Source organism: Anastrepha ludens, chromosome X, assembly GCF_028408465.1.
Source record: "Anastrepha ludens isolate Willacy chromosome X, idAnaLude1.1, whole genome shotgun sequence".
Classification (NCBI taxonomy): Eukaryota; Metazoa; Arthropoda; class Insecta; order Diptera; family Tephritidae; genus Anastrepha; species Anastrepha ludens.
Window position 1 is genome coordinate 6,238,643 of NC_071503.1, and position 15,750 is coordinate 6,254,392.

At 43.5% G+C, this 15,750-nt stretch overlaps 1 protein-coding gene across 1 annotated transcript; it reads right to left on the bottom strand.

Annotated features, from left to right (window-relative positions):
• Window positions 1–8,085: 8,085 nt before the first annotated feature.
• On the bottom strand, window positions 8,086–14,315 carry LOC128869701 (uncharacterized). Its single transcript, XM_054112308.1, has 3 exons — window positions 14,063–14,315; window positions 13,480–14,007; window positions 8,086–8,111 (listed from the first exon to the last, which is right to left on the bottom strand). The coding sequence occupies exons 1-3, from the start codon at window positions 14,313–14,315 to the stop codon at window positions 8,086–8,088; spliced, it is 807 nt and encodes a 268-aa protein (XP_053968283.1).
• Window positions 14,316–15,750: the final 1,435 nt, after the last annotated feature.

Here is a 15,750-nt window from a genome sequence, read left to right on the forward strand (position 1 = left end):
AATTCATGGCATGGAACAGTTCACAGGCACCTGGTTCAGTTGGGAAAGGTTTCAAAACTGGGAAAATGGGTTCCGCATAGACTTTCCGTCGCCAACCTTCTGCAGAGAGTCAGCTGCTGCAACGGCTTGAAAATGAAAGTTTTTTGAACCGTATCGTTACTGGTGATGAAACATGGGTACTTTATAATAATCCTGTTCGCAAACGGCAATGGTTAGAAAAAGATGAAACACCAGAACCGACCCCTATAGATGGCCTTAACCCCAAGAAGATTCTCCTGTCTATTTGGTGGGATATGGCCGGTATTGTTTATTATGAACTTCTGGAACCAAGCCAGACGATAACTGCTGATTATTATTCCCAGCAGCTATCAAACCTGAATAAGGCACTTTAAAAAAATAGACTGTCTTTAGTGAATAGACGCAAAGTTTTGTTTCACCACGACAACGCAAGACTTCATACCGCAAGGCAAACATTAGGCAAGCTGAACGAGCTCGGATGGGAGCTAATGCCGCAACCACCATACTCTTCGGATATTGCACCCTGTGATTATCACCGTTTTCGTGGACTTCAATCCCATCTGAGTAACAAGAACTACTCCTCAAAAGAAGATATAAAAGGATATCCCTTTTTGCGTATTTTGGGTCCAAGGACAAACAATTTTTTGAGCAGGGAATTAAAAATTTGCCTAAGCGTTAGGAAGACATTGTAAATAATGAAGGAAGAAATATTATTGATTAATAAATACTTTAAACATCTTTTTTATTAATTTTAAAACCACCCTTAAAAAACGCACGAACAAATGGACTTACCTGATATTAATCCGTTATTCTCTCCAGTATCTTGAGAAGAAAAGACATCAGACTAATGGGTCTGAAGTCCTTGGAGTAAGTGTGTGAGGACCTACCTACCTCGGGTATGAAGGATACTTCTGCCTCCCTCCAGCCTAGCGGAATGTAGCCCATGTTGAGACAACTTCTAATGACATTTTTGATAAACGGTAATATAATGTCCCGTGATTGCTGCAGTTCAGCAGGGTAGATACCTGGGAAGTGTGTGTCTAGAAAAAGACCTAACGATTCTTCACTTGACGTAGTCTATGTATTCCCTTAGCCTTGCAGGTAGCCTAGGTTGGATGGGGTCTTTTGAGAGAATTTTTCTTAATCTGGCCGCTTCTGAAGTTTCTTCAATTTCTTTGCAATAAATTTGCCAAGATTCGCGCTACGCAATTCTAACTGCTTTTTTATAGTTTTTCAATTCTTTAGGCTTGCCAGTCCTCTGACCTTCTCGTGGCCTTGGCCAGATTAAATAGTGTTCTATGGGATTTTCGTAGCGAGGTTTGCTGCTTGGACCATCGAGGTGGTTTAGACTTCCCTCTGGGTCGGACAATCGGACAGCTGTCTGGCTCATTGGTTTAGCTACCTGATTAACCAGATTATCCAGCTCCCTACAAGTAGTTCGGTTTTTAGGGGCTCTCTTTAGCAGTAAAGCTCTTAATTTTTTATTGTTAACTCCCCAGTCAGTTTTCTGTATATTTGTGAACTCATGGTCTGAGAGCGTACTTTCGTTTGAAACTCGCCATCTTTTAATGTGATCAGAAAACATGTCGGAAGCCAGGGTGATGTCTAAAACTTCCTCTCTGTTTATAGTAACAAAAGTCGGCTCTGAGCCTAAATTCAAAACACTAATTTTATTTTCTAGAATAAAGTCCAGTAGTGACTCACCTCTAGCGTTAGTGTCGCTGCTCCCCCACAGGATGTTATGAGCATTTGCTTCGCAGAAGACAACCAAATCTTTGTTTTTCCGGGCTGCCTCTTGCACCAGAGTACGGACTTCGTCCGGCGAGTCATCTGTGTCATAGGCCAAATACGCGGAGGCTAGCCATAAACCGGTTTTCCCGAGCTCGATGCTTGCCACCACCATGTTGCCGCTACTAAGCTGTGGGAGCAAGAAGATAATTATATTATTTTTTGCGAGGATACAGCTACGAATCTTACCTCTGCAGCTTCGATGTCAGCGAGGAGATCCTCTTCGTTAAAAAGCGGCCCCCCACCCGTCAGCCTCTCCGAGTTGGTTGAGCATTGGCTGTTGCCAACCCTTCTGCAGTATCGCTGCGCAAGCTGGCCTCGTCACTCTCCTCATCTGAGTCCAAGGCTGGCTCGTCGCTGCGATAGATTCGAATGGTTGCGTCAACGAACCCGAACCTCACGACCTTGCTTTTCTGCGCCAGTGGGCCGAGCGATTCTCCATTGAGGATGAGCATCACCTGTCTCCTACCTTCTACTGGCTCCTCAATTCTACCTTCCTTCCAATTATGTGTTGGCAGGTCTCTATTGCAGGATTTGAAAACTTCCTCAATTTTATTTGGCTCTGCTGGCTTGGCCGGAATCTAAACTCGAGCTCGAGGCCTGTTGGGAATTTCATCCTTACTGACCGCTTCGAGTTCGGCTCCCGGCCAAACCTCTCGTATCTTACTTACGGCCAACCTGTAGAGCGTCATGACAAAGGAGAGGAGGTCCGAGGTGTTCCTCTAGGACCTGGAGGTACACTTCGGCGATAGCCTCCTCAATCCACCTCCATTTTTCCTTAGGAATGACTCCTTCCTCCTCTCCCTTTTCGATGACGGCCAGTATCTCACCGCCACCTTTTACCCCCTCACTAAAGGTTGGATGTTTATGGCCACCTTCCTTCTGTCTTTTGGCGAACCTTTCCATTGTCTGCTCTGCAGACCGTTGTCCTTTAGGAGTAGCACCCGCCGGTTTTCCCAAGTCGGACATTACTCCCTTTGCCCACTCTAGCCATTTAGCCTGGTCTTCTGTTAGCTGGTCTATTGCTATTTCTCCTAGTCTAAATAAGACCCTGTTGGTCGCCTTCTTCTCATAGTAATTTTGCTTGAAGAGACGGACATGTTTAGCCGGTCCACCCCGTTCTGCGCTTATAGACTTCCTAGAGGTACTAGGCCCTTCTATGGCAACCTGCCATTGAAACCTAGAAGCAGGTGCCGACCCCCGCCCTCTATAAGAGGTTGAGGTGGGATGGGGATTATTTGCCCTAAGCAGAGTTGCCCCCGCAGCTCATGCTATCCTGCAGTACTCGTACTGGGACCAGCCCTTTCGCTTAGGCCCCCTCTAGCTCTTAGCCGTGGTCTGGGAACTGCCTTGCTCTCAGCTGTAGCAGTAGTCGAAGCCACCTTTGTTGGTTTTTCCTGTTCGAATTCATTTTTGGTCCCACGAGTGTCGGACAAGGGAGGTTCGCCTGTGCAGAGGTCCGTGTGCACAGGTAAGGCTAGTTAGAGCCGGAGGTTGCCAGGTATACGGAGCACTGCGTTCGAGACTGGGCTATTTTTGGTCTGGGTCCCCAGCCAGGCTGAACCTCGGCACGGGTCGTATAACCCCTTGCTCCGACCCAGGGCAGAGCTTGGTCATCGTTCCAAAAGCAACCTGAACCAAGGGAATGGACTGCATTCGCTCAATACTGGAATGCATTCAAGTGACCACACTATCATCCATTGGTAAGGTCTGGTTAGTGATTCGACTAAGCCTCCGCTCCACGGCAAGGTTTCTGCCTTCGCGGAGGCATAAAGTATTAAGTAGAACGTGTAAACGTACGAAGTGAAAATGTTCTAACACTGTTTGAAGCACTTGTTAGTCATTAATTACCTTTTCAATTTCCCCATCAATAGTCAATTCCCAGCACGGATTTTGTAAAGGCAAAAAGGCAAATCAACTACTACCAATCTACTTGAGTTCACTAGTATTCTAGTGTTAAAAGGAATTCAAGAAAATGTTCTTTTTTTAGCAAAGCATAATACCGTATTTTACTCATAGCAGAGAACGTAAATTCATAGAGAAGGCGCAGTCCCGGCCCGGTCCTCAATTTGGGCTCTAACAAAATACGGGTAAAAAATTCAGCTCAGAAATTACTTCACAAGTTAACAGTAGGAAATGAATTAATATGGCTGCCGGAGAGAATTAAGAGGGAGAGAGTGATACGCAAGTGTGAAAAAATGTAGTTTACATTAGCTTACATTTGCTTGCGTACAGAATAGATTTGTTCATTTGATACGTCCATATAATTCGTATGCATGTTTACATATTAGAATTGTTCTTTTTGATTTTTTATGACAATTGCGCGAACTTGTATGTATGCATGTTTATATAAAGCGTTTTTCAGTAAGAGCGCTTCAACTTTTGAACTTTTTTGAATAAAATACAAACTGTCAAACTGTCTTTTTTAACTAATTTTTCTTTTTTTATTATCGAGTTTGAACAAATACATTTAAGTATGAAATTCGATTTCTTTTGCATGACCACCGCGTGCACGTTTTACGACGTCCAATCGTTGAACCCAATTTTCGACCACTCTTTTGCATAAATCGGCCGAAATTCCAGCAATTTCGCGTTCAATATTGGCTCTGAGCTCACAAATCGTCGCCGGCTTGTTACTGTAGACCAATGACTTCACATAACCCCAAAACGGGACGGCTTGTTAAATGGGCCGTAAAATGGCCGTAATGCTCTTAAAGTAGCAGCAACAGAACGATTATTTTCGATTATTTGCAATCGTTGCTCAAGTGTGTAGCGTTCCATGATGAAATGTATACTAATGAAGTTTACAAATGACAAGCGAAAAATAAAAAATATTACGTCGTTCGCCCTCCCTATCGGAAAAAAGTTGAAGCGCACCTATTGAATAACCCTATATATGGGTGCAAACAAATGTACGAGTCGCGACCATTCGATATGACAAAAATTCAAGATTTACCAATATTGACAAATAATTCAACGCGAAATATTCTAATATTGATGGTCGAGAAAACTGTCATATGGGCGGCTCGTTTTATGAATGAAAGTACTTTGCTCGTGAAAATATGAGCTTGAACTTATCAATTGTTTTTGTTGTGCTTTTTAATATTTGAAATTGTTCAGCGCCATCACGGGTAAATAATCATGCATGCATATACTTAGAATTCAGTTATTCATCTCACAAGAAATAATCCATTTGCGCATGCAAAATGCCGACGGAAAATAAGCATGAGAAAAAAATGTAGAAGTCTGCTGTTATTTTCTTTTGTCCAACACCAAATTATGGCATTTTACATTTCAATGCAAACACTATATTTAATTCTGTTGACTACGCTCCGCTATGTTAACTCTCTTCTGTTAACTTCTCCAAGGCCGTGGTGAAATATTATTATAATAAAAATTTCGTACCCGCGTTTTGTTAGCATTTGAATTTACGTTCTCTGCATTAACGTTCTCTGGCGAATATGTATTAATATACAGGTATCCCTCGTATAACGCGATAGTTACGTTCCAGAAGAATATAAATTTGGGGGTTATGTTCCAATAGGTTTTTTTGTAAATAAAATACATACAAAATAACAGATGCACATATATTTCAACTCAATACTAAAGTTCAGACTTTCTCATACAATTAAATACACAAGATATCAATAATAATACATATGTACATACATATTTCAAAATTCAAAAAACAAAATTTAAATAATTATGTGCACATTAAAAAATTTAAAAACAAACTTAAACAAATTAAAGGTTTTTTAAAAACTTTATTGTTATTCTTCAAACTTCATATGGTAATTAATCTGTTTCACTGTCTTCAAAGATCTTTGCACGTGGGCGTTTTGGGGGAGCAATAGCTTCGTCAGAAGATATTTCTCCAACATAGTTTTCGCTATTAGATAAGAAACTAGTTGTGGGACCTTGTGGTTCTTCTACTGGTTTTATAATTGCAAAATCTGCTATCAGTTTTTGGTGGGGGGTTTTTTTAAGCTCCTTTTCAATTTCGTAATAAGGTGCTAGATTAATATCTATTTCCCTTATTATTTTGCTGGATCTCTCCAGCGAAGGATCATTAGTTGTAAAGAAAGATTTCATTTTCTCAACCAAACTTAAACCATGTCGTATTCGCTTCAGAGTGAAACTGGGAATTGATTCACAGATATCTTCTACCGAAGTGACGTCATCTTGTGCGAGATTTGAGGCGGATGGAGATTCAGTTGTTAATTGTATTAGGTCTGTTTCGGTGAGGTCTGTACCTTCATTCATAATTTCATAAATTTCATCTTCGTTCATATCGTCAAAGCCTTCTCCACTGAAACGTTGACCTATCGTTAATATACGGCTCACTTCCACATGTAATGGTGGCACAGCATTTTTTTTTTGCAACAATCTCCGGCCATATTTCTTTCCATAAGCCATTTAGAGATTTTTCTACAATTGTAATGCAGCTTAAAATTGAAAATTTTTTCCATAGTTCTGTAACTGTCATGTTAGGATTTGAATCCATTTTATCAAGAATAAGTTGGAATGTTTGCCGAATATAAAATGCTTTGAACGTTGATATTATACCTTGGTCTAACGGTTGAATGATAGACGTGGTATTAGGTGGTAGGAACACTATTTCTACATTGGAATGGTTTAAGTCTTTTGGATGTCCAGGGGAATTATCAAGTATTAAAAGCACTTGAAATCGATGTTCTTAATCTTCAAATAAGTTTCAACCTCAGGTACAAAGCAATTTAAAAACCAATCTCGAAAAATACTCATTTTCATAAATTTTTATACTGTGCGTATCGGACGTGTTTTACTGTCGATCCGTGTTAATAAAAGTTTTCTCAACAAACTCAAGGTGCATTATTGCTAACAAGAGATAGGACTCATAGCAAACTGCATAGAAAGTGCAAAGTGCATTATCAAACTCGATAAGCCAACAAACATTTTAATTAAAACAAAAAAAAAAAAAAACTAAAACCAAGCAAAGCAGCTGGCAAAGTAAATAAAAATAAATATGAGTGAGTTACGTTCACCCCCTTGGGAGAGAACAGAATCCAAAAGTGAGACGAAAGTTCTTACTCCGCAAAAAATGCCGCTACATACCAAAAACTCGTTCTCAATGCCGCGCACAAATTTAGCACAGAGCGGATCAAACGCAAACGAGTCAACACAGTCAGCTCCCATAAGCTGCAACAACAATATGCGCTCTACATTATCGCCATGGAGCGCAGAGAGCATAAGTTCTCATATCAACAGTCCCGTATTCTCTGCATCATGCGTGAGCACAACTGGTATGCCTACAACTACGACTACAAATACATCTACAACTTGTTCAACCGTCTCTTTAAATTCTACAACAACAACAACTGCATCAACAGAACTACTGCTAGCGACCCATTTGTCAGCGTCTACACAATCAGCTGCACTAAAAAAGCAACCTGTGGTTAAAAGAGCACGAAACTCACCCACAAAGGTCTCAACATTGACTGCTAGTAACAAAACAAATAAAAGCAACATCAACCCTCAATCAAAGTAAACTGCCAAACTACTGGCTGAGTGGAACTTCTTCTGCAAACAAATTCGCAGCTTTAGATGTGGATGATGGAGAAGAAATCACTCAAACTGCAAACAGTGGGCAATTAAAGATTCACTGTCACAAAATTTAAACAAAGACGAAAAAGAAAAAAATAATAAGCCACCGCCAATATATGTCCAAGGTGTAGAATGCATAAAAACATTAAAGAGTGCTTTAAATGAAATAGCAAATAACAGCTTCACTCTAAAAATTTTAGCAAATAATGAAGTTCGCGTTCAAGCAGAAAATTTAGAAATAATATATATAACAGATTACACCACATGCTAAAAGAAAAAGGTACGAAACTGTATACATTTAGGCCAAAAAGTGAAAGAGGATTTAAGGAAGTCTTACGAAATATGCACCACTCTACAGACCAAGAAGAAATTAAAAAAGAACTAAACGAAAAAGGCCACAAAGTACTTAACATTACTAATATAATACAAAGATCAACAAAAAAACCACTACCATTATTTTTCATCGAACTACAAGCAAGTGATAACAACAAAGACATTTACAATATAAACAAACTAATGAACTGCATAGTCATTTTTGAAGCACCTCACCATAAGCGCACCATTTCACAGTGCTCGAAATGCCAGAAATATGGGCACACAAAAAATTATTGTACGAGGGATCCAGTTTGCGTGAAATGCGCTGGTAGACATCTTACAATGGAATGCAAAAACCAAATAAAGGAAGATAAATGCGCTTTATGTGGAGGTAAGCATACCGCCAACTACAAAGGATGCGAAATTTATAAAGCACTTAAAATGCAAAGATTTCCACCTCTGCGTAATAAAGAACCAACATTAAATACAAATAAAAATAATACACCAATAACAACAGCCGTAACAAACACAATTCACGGAGTAAGCTATGCTGATGTAGCATCTTCTTCAAGGGAACATAAAGCAGAGCAGGAACTGATTAAAAGATCTATAAAAAACAACGATATTGAAGAGCTTAAAGACATGGTAAAATCTCTAGTCAACCAAATGACAAATATGATGAATATAATTACAATGCTTTTAAAGAAAATGAATGGACAAAAGTGAAAAAATTAAAATTCTAATTTGGAATGCAAATGGACTAACACAGCACTACTTAGAACTGAAACAAGAAAAAGTAGTGATATTGACATAGCATTGATTGCAGAAACACACTTCACTGATAAAAGTCTTCTGAAATTTCCTAAATACAAAGTGTATGTGACAAACCATCCTGATGGAAGAGCCCACGGAGGGACTGCTATAATTATTAAATCAAGCATAACGCACAATGAACAACTCCAATATTCGACGCCTTATCTTCAATCCACGGCAGTACAAATCTATGACAAAAATGGACCAGTATCTATCTCCTCCATATACTGTCCACCTAGACACATAATAAACTCGGATCAATATGACAAATACATAAGACGCTTAACAATAGATTTATTGCAGCTGGAGATCTCAATGCAAAACACATTGATTGGGGCTCAAGACTCACCAACAAAAAGGGGCGTATTCTTATTAACGCAATTAACAAAAACAATTGCAGATTTATAAGTACCGGAGAACCTACCTATTGGCCAACTGACGTAAAGAAAATTCCAGACTTGATCGATTTCTGCATAACCAAAAACATAAGCTTCTGACTACTCGCCGATATTACTTGAATATGTAAGTCATATAAAATCTATAGATACATCTTTTCGCATACTTAATGACAGAACCAACTGGGAAAAATTCCGCCACCATATTGACGATCAACTTATACCAAATGTGATATTAAAAACGCAACTTGACATTGAACATGCCATTATCCATTTTAATGACGTAGTACTAGAAGCAAGGATCAGATCGGCACCAAAGCAAGCAAATAGAACAAATACACCAACAACTGACATTACTATTAAAAAGCAAATTATAGAAAAAAGAAAATTAAGAAAAAGATGGCAAAAAACTAGATCACCTGACGACAAGAGAAAACTAAACTTAGCTACAAAAATTCTTAAGGATACCTTAAATAAGAGAAATAACAAAGAAATCGAAAACTATTTGAAGAATCTGACTCCCTATCAAGATACAAACTACTCTTTATGGAAATGTACTAAAAAATTAAAAACTCAAATAAAACATCAACCACCACTAAAAAAAGATGACAATTCATGGGCTGTTACAAAAGAGGAAAAAGCGAAAACATTGGCAAATTACTTCGAAAAAGTTCTATAAAATGACGAAGAAAAGAAAATCAACAACCAAAACAACTTCCACTATGATTTTACAAAAATAAAAAGGACGAATACACACGAAATAATAGCTTGCATCAAAAAAGGAATAAAACATAAAAAAGATCCCGGATATGACATGATAACAGGAAAAGCATTAGCGGAGCTACCAACCAAGGCATATGTATACTTGCGAAACGTTTTCAATGCAATGTTTCGCTTACAATACTTTCCGAAGCTCTGGAAAGTGGCAGAGATTATTGCATTGCCAAAACCGGGTAAAGATCCAACTACCGTGTCATCATATAGACCAATAAGCTTATTACCGACAATATCTAAAATTGCTGAAAAATTACTGCATGATCGGATAAGCCAACTTCTAGACCAAAAACGTATAATACCGGATCATCAATTTGGATTTAGAAAAAAACATTCGACTATTCAACAGATCCATAGAATTAAAAATAAAATCCAATCAGACCTTGAAAACAATCGATACTGTGCCGCAGTATTTTTGGACGTAGCTAAAGCGTTTGACAAAGTATGGCATGAAGGCTTACTCCACAAAATAAAAATAATGCTACCTTTTGACTACTAGGTTAGGTTAGGTTCTAATGGTTGCCCAGAGGGTAGGGCCCACTTGGACGAAATAGTTTGGTTCGTCCTTTGTGATACCATTGAAGGACAAAGAGGGGGGAGGAAGGGAAGGGATGGGGAGTGGTGAGTGTTTGTGGACTACGAAAGGTGACTAGTCCGCGGTTGTGTTAACCTCATTATGCTGCTGATGTAGTTCATCAGATTTTTGTTATCAACACCTGCTATATCAGCAGGCGCAGAAAAGAAGTGAGAACCAATATATTTGAATCTTAGTCCCGCGAAGGCTGGGCAGCTTAGGAGCAGGTGCTGAAATGATTCCACCTCATCCTCCATACAGCTGACACAAAAAGGACTCGAAGTAATTCCGAGTCTCACGGCATGTGTACCTCGCGGACAGTGCCCCGTGATGATGCCCACAAAATTTGAGAGATGACATTTTGTCATCCCCAGGATATCCCTCGAGCGCCTCCTATCCAAACGTGGCCAGAAGGACTTCGCGACCCTACACGTTCGTGTACTTGCCCAGCGTTCGCTGAGTTGGTGCATAGCCCATCCTTCCAGGAGTAGAGCGCAGGTTGTCAAGGGGATCCCGATCCTCTCCTTTCGCGGACACATTGCCTCACAGGTCCCCTGTCTGGCCAGCTCGTCGGCTTCGCAGTTTTCTGCAATGTCACTGTGACCAGGTACCCAAATTATCTTAATATCGAAGAATTCTGATGCAATCGAGAGTGAGACCAGGCATTCCCTGACCAGCTTCGATTGCACCATAATAGAGCCTAGAGCCCTAATGGCCGCTTGGCTATCGGAGTAAATATTTACCTTTTTAGCAGTTATTACGCAAGTAAGTAGCCAGTCAGCTGCTTCTTTAATTGCGACCGCCTCTGCTTGGAACACACTACAGTGATCCGGTAGCCTGAATTTGAGTTTGATGGGGAGCCCTTTGCAGAATACTCCTCCTCCAACCCTACCATCCAACTTCGAGCCATCCGTGAACAGGTTAACGAGGCCCTGTCCCCAGGTGTTGCCCCCGCTCCACTCCTCCCTTGGTGGAATATAGGTGGAGAAAGTTCCGCTTGGACTTAGCGAAGGCACACACTGGTCCGTCGACGAGGGGATGAACTCAAAGCTTCTGAGGATGCTTGAGTGCCCATATGTGAGGTTGAGCTTATAGCCCAAGCCCCTCAGTCTGATTGCGGTACGAGCAGCGGCAATTTTGCCTGCGATGTCTATAGGTACCACATTTAACATCACATTAAGCGCCAGAGTAGGAGTAGTTCGAAGCGCCCCACTGATCCTAATGAGAGCAGACCTCTGGACTCTCTCTAGCTTTTTAACTGATGTCGTCCTCTCCAGTGAGTTCCACCAGACAGTGACTCCATATAACAAAATTTTCTTTATTATGGTATTGTAGAGCCAGAATACAACTCTGGGCGGGAGGCCCCACCTTTTTGCCAATTGCGCCTTTGCACCCATACAAGGTGATTGTTGCCTTCCTTACTCTCTCCTCAATGTTGGGCTTCCACGTCAGCTTGCTGTCAAGGATTAGACCTAGGTACTTCACCTTGTCAGAAAGCACCAGCGGAGCGCCCCCCATCGAGGGGAGTTGAGCTCTGGGTATTTTATATTTCCTCGTAAATAGGACGAGCTCCGTCTTAAGAGGATTCACCGATAAGTCGCAATCTGCTGCCCATCGAATAACTACGTTCAGATATCCCTGCATTAAATCGTACAGGGTATCTATAAACTTTCCTCTAACAATTAATGCCACATCATCCGCGTAGGCAATCACCCTACAGCCCCTCCTCACCAGCTCCTCCAGCAAGTCATTGATAACAATGATCCAAAGGAATGGTGAGAGGACCCCGCCTTGCGGCGTGCCTCTGCTCACCTGCCGGCGGAGAGAGACGCCGCCCCACTCTGCCACGACCGTTCTGTCGCTGAGCATTCTGTAGGTAAACCTGGAAAGATCGGCTCCGACCCCCAGCCTATCCAGAGCTTTAGTGGTTGCCTCCGGGAGAACGTTATTAAAAGCCCCCTCAATGTCGAGGAAGGCACCGACTGCGAGTTCTTTCTGATATAGAGACTCCTCAATATCTTTAACAATTGTGCAGAGCAGATTCCACTGATCTGCCTTTACAGTATGCATGTTGGATGTGCGACAAACGCCCCCGAGGAATTCCGCTTCTTATGTGTTGGTCAATCAACCTCTCAAGGATTTTCAGCAAAGAAGATGAGAGACTGATTGGCCTAAAATCCTTTGGGGAGACATGTGAGCTCTTGCCAGCCTTGGGTACAAACACAACCCTCGCAGCCCTCCAAGATCCCGCTATATAGCCCCTGGCTATGCAGCTCGCATAGATGGGGCTCAGCCAGCGGCATGACACCACTACAGATTTCTGCAGTTGGGCAGGTATGATGCCATCAGGACCAGGTGACTTGAAGGGCCCGAAGGAGCCAATGGCCCAGGCCACGCGGTGCTCATCCAGCAGCCAGCCCCGGTTCTGAAGACCGATTGGTGTACTTCCCAAGCTGGTGCTGCTAGATACCGGATTCGTTGTAAAATGAGCGTCAAGAAGCATTTTTAGTGATTCCTCGCCGCTCATCGCCCAACGTCCCGATTCATCCCTCAGGTATCCCAAGGGAGCCGAGCTCCTCGTGAGTATTCGTCTGAATCTTGAAGACTCATGACAGCCCTCCACGCTTCCACAGAAGTTCCTCCAAGAGTCCCTCTTGGCCTTCCTAATTTCGGACTTGTAGATTCCAAGTCCTACTTTATACAGTTCCCATCCTGAGGGAGACTTAATTCTTTTAGCCCTATTAAAGAGGCGTCTGCACGAGGCCCTAAGCTCAGAGAGCTCTGCTGTCCACCAAGGTGGTTTCTCCTTCTTAGGGAGCGTTCTAAGTGGACAGGAGCTTTCAAGAGCCTTATTACAAGCTGAGGTGAAGATCTCCACCAGATCATCGATCGCTCCCTCCGAGAGATCTAAATTTTCCCTGGGTGCTTCGGGGAGAAGGTTCAGCAGATTCCTGCCATAAATATCCCAGTCCGTTCTCCTCAGATTCCTGTAGGAGGGTCTTTTTGGACGAGTTTCAGTGAGAGAGAATTGAATATACCTGTGATCCGAGAAGGAGTGAGTGTTAAGCACCCTCCAATCGGAAATTCGGTTTAACAGTGAGGAGGAGGCCAGAGTAAGATCCAGCACCTCCTCCCTGGTTGCGGTAATGAAAGTGGGGTCCTTACCCCTGTTGCAAATAAACAAGTATTCGTTTAAAATAAAATCAAAAAGTGACTCACCTCTTGCATTTATGTTGGAACTTCCCCAACAGGTATGGTGGGAGTTTGCATCCGTCCCTACAATTACGCCGGTTTTCCTGCGTCTCGCTTCAGCCAGGGCTTCCCTCAGCATCAGTGGAGGTGGCTCCACCTCGTCCTCATGCGCCATATATGCCGACATCAGCCATAGCTTCCCCGCAGGGCCCTCTAGGCTCACAGTCACAATGTCTTCATTGCTAAAATTAGGCAAGATAAATGCATTAAGTTCCTTCCTGATGAGCATACAAGATCTTGGTTTACCTAACCCGCTGCACGCCATCAGTTTGTATCTTTTCGTCCTGAGTCCAGAAATGCCGCTGCTGCTCAGCCACGGTTCCTGGATCAGAACTATATCAACTCCACCTTGTTCAAGGTGGAGCAGTAGATTGGCGGACGCCGCCTTAGAATGCTGAAGATTTATCTGAAGAATAATCATCTTCGATAATCCTCTCCAGCATCCCAAGGTCGGTGTCCTCACATTCCGAGGCCAGAAGCCTCTCCTCCTCCGCCCTGTCGAAGAATAACCCTATGCTAATAACGGACCCTGGTCGTGAGGGAGCGTCACCAACACTGTCAGCCTCCGACGTGACGGAGTCTATCTCCATGTCCACAGGAGCTTCCTCAACTGTGGGCCCTTCTTCCTCCCGCACCTCCGGATGAGCAGAGGCATCCGCTCTGGTATCGCTTTGGTAGACCCTAAGGACTACCTTTTCGAAACCATAGCTGATAACCCCCTTTGTTTCAGCAAGAGGGCCGAGAGACTCTGCATTCAGCAGATTCAGCGCTTGCCGATATGATCTCTCGGTCTTCTCCACCATAACCACCTTCCAGTTGTGCGTGGGGAGTTTCGGGTTGCAGTACCGGAGGATTTCCTCCATTCCTTCTGAAGTAGAGGGTTCGGAAGGGAGCCAGACACGTGCTCGCGGACGCATAGGTAGATCCTTTTTGTCCACCGCTTTCAGCTTAGCTCCCTTCCATACCTCTCCCACCAAGGCCACTGCCGCCCTGTACATAGTAGCTGACCGTTCGTCAGCGCAGACAATTCTTTTAAACGTGCCGTAGTGCCATCCGGCACTCTCACAGCAGGGGGGGGGGGGGGGGGGGGGTCCAGGGTTTTCCCTTACTACCCTCATGAAGACAGCGGAGATGGCGGACGCTACTCTCTTCCATTCCTCCCTGGAAATGGCGCCGTCCTCCCTAGCACTGTCCATGACTCCAAGAGTGATGTGGCCTGCCTGTTTAGCGACTTCGCTAAATGATTTGGGCATGCCGCCATCAGTCCTGGGTCTCTTTTCGAGGGAAACATCCTCCTCCTGGGATCGCTGTCTTTTTACCCCCGAATCCACTTGTGGCGCACTCACTCCCTTTCCTCTGCCCTCTTCCGCCCCCCTTAGAACCTTCCTGGCCCACTCAAGCGTCTGGGAATGTTTCTCAGATAGCTGAGAAGCACTTTGGTCGCCGTAGCGCTCCAAGATTTTGGTCGCGAGACGCAGGTCGGAGAAAGACCGTTTGCTTTGCCCTCTCTGTCGTTTAGGCTTAACAGGGGGTCCCCGAAGAGGCAACCCCGAAGCCCCCGGAAAACTGATGGAGGACCCCTTGCTGGTACTGGCCATCCCATCCAGTACTGCTAAATTAGGAGACGCAGCCGGTTCCGCCTGCGGCCTCCTACCTACCATAAGCGGGTTCCCGCTTGTGACCCCCACGTTCTTGCTGGAAGTCGGTTCCGACTTCCCCTCGGGGACCCCTCTACTCTGCTAGTCGCTTCCGACATTTTGCTGCCACTGGGAACTTCAGCCCTCAGGGTAAGACCCCGGGAGAGTTTAAGAGGAGGCGATTTCGCCCCTCCTATCCTACGAGAGATGGTTTTAGGACTCGGTTCCGAGTTCCCGCTACCATCTGAGATTTTTGTTGTTTGTTTTGTTTGTTTTGTATTGTTCATGTTTTATGTTAAGTGGGTCCCCACTCGAAGCCGCTATCCAAAGCCCGTAGAAGTGTAGTCGTCCCTTAGAGGTCTCATGGTTGTCTATGCCGCGGCAGGGAGGCCATGCGAGGGTTGACGCATGCCCTCATGAGGCATGCGTTCAGAGCCAGACCGGACGCAAAGACCGGAGTCCTCTCAACCGCACTTACACCGCCAACCCAATGGCGACGGGTTTGGAACGTACTCCGAGGCCTGCCAGGGTTTTAACGGGACGGGGGCGGTCACGGCATTAGCCCACCAGCCATTTCTGTTAAGTTTCACCCTAACATACT

Excerpts from the sequence above, each read along its gene's own strand:
- LOC128869701 (XM_054112308.1), bottom strand. The coding sequence starts at position 14,315 with ATGGTGGAGAAGACCGAGAGATCATATCGGCAAGCGCTGAATCTGCTG. Across the intron at positions 14,008-14,062 it reads GTCGGAGGCTGACAGTGTTG|GGCGGAGGAGGAGAGGCTTC; the intron begins GTGACGCTCCCT and ends ATTCTTCGACAG. Across the intron at positions 8,112-13,479 it reads TTCCAACATAAATGCAAGAG|TTGGCGGTATGCTTACCTCC; the intron begins GTGAGTCACTTT and ends CATCCTTTGTAG.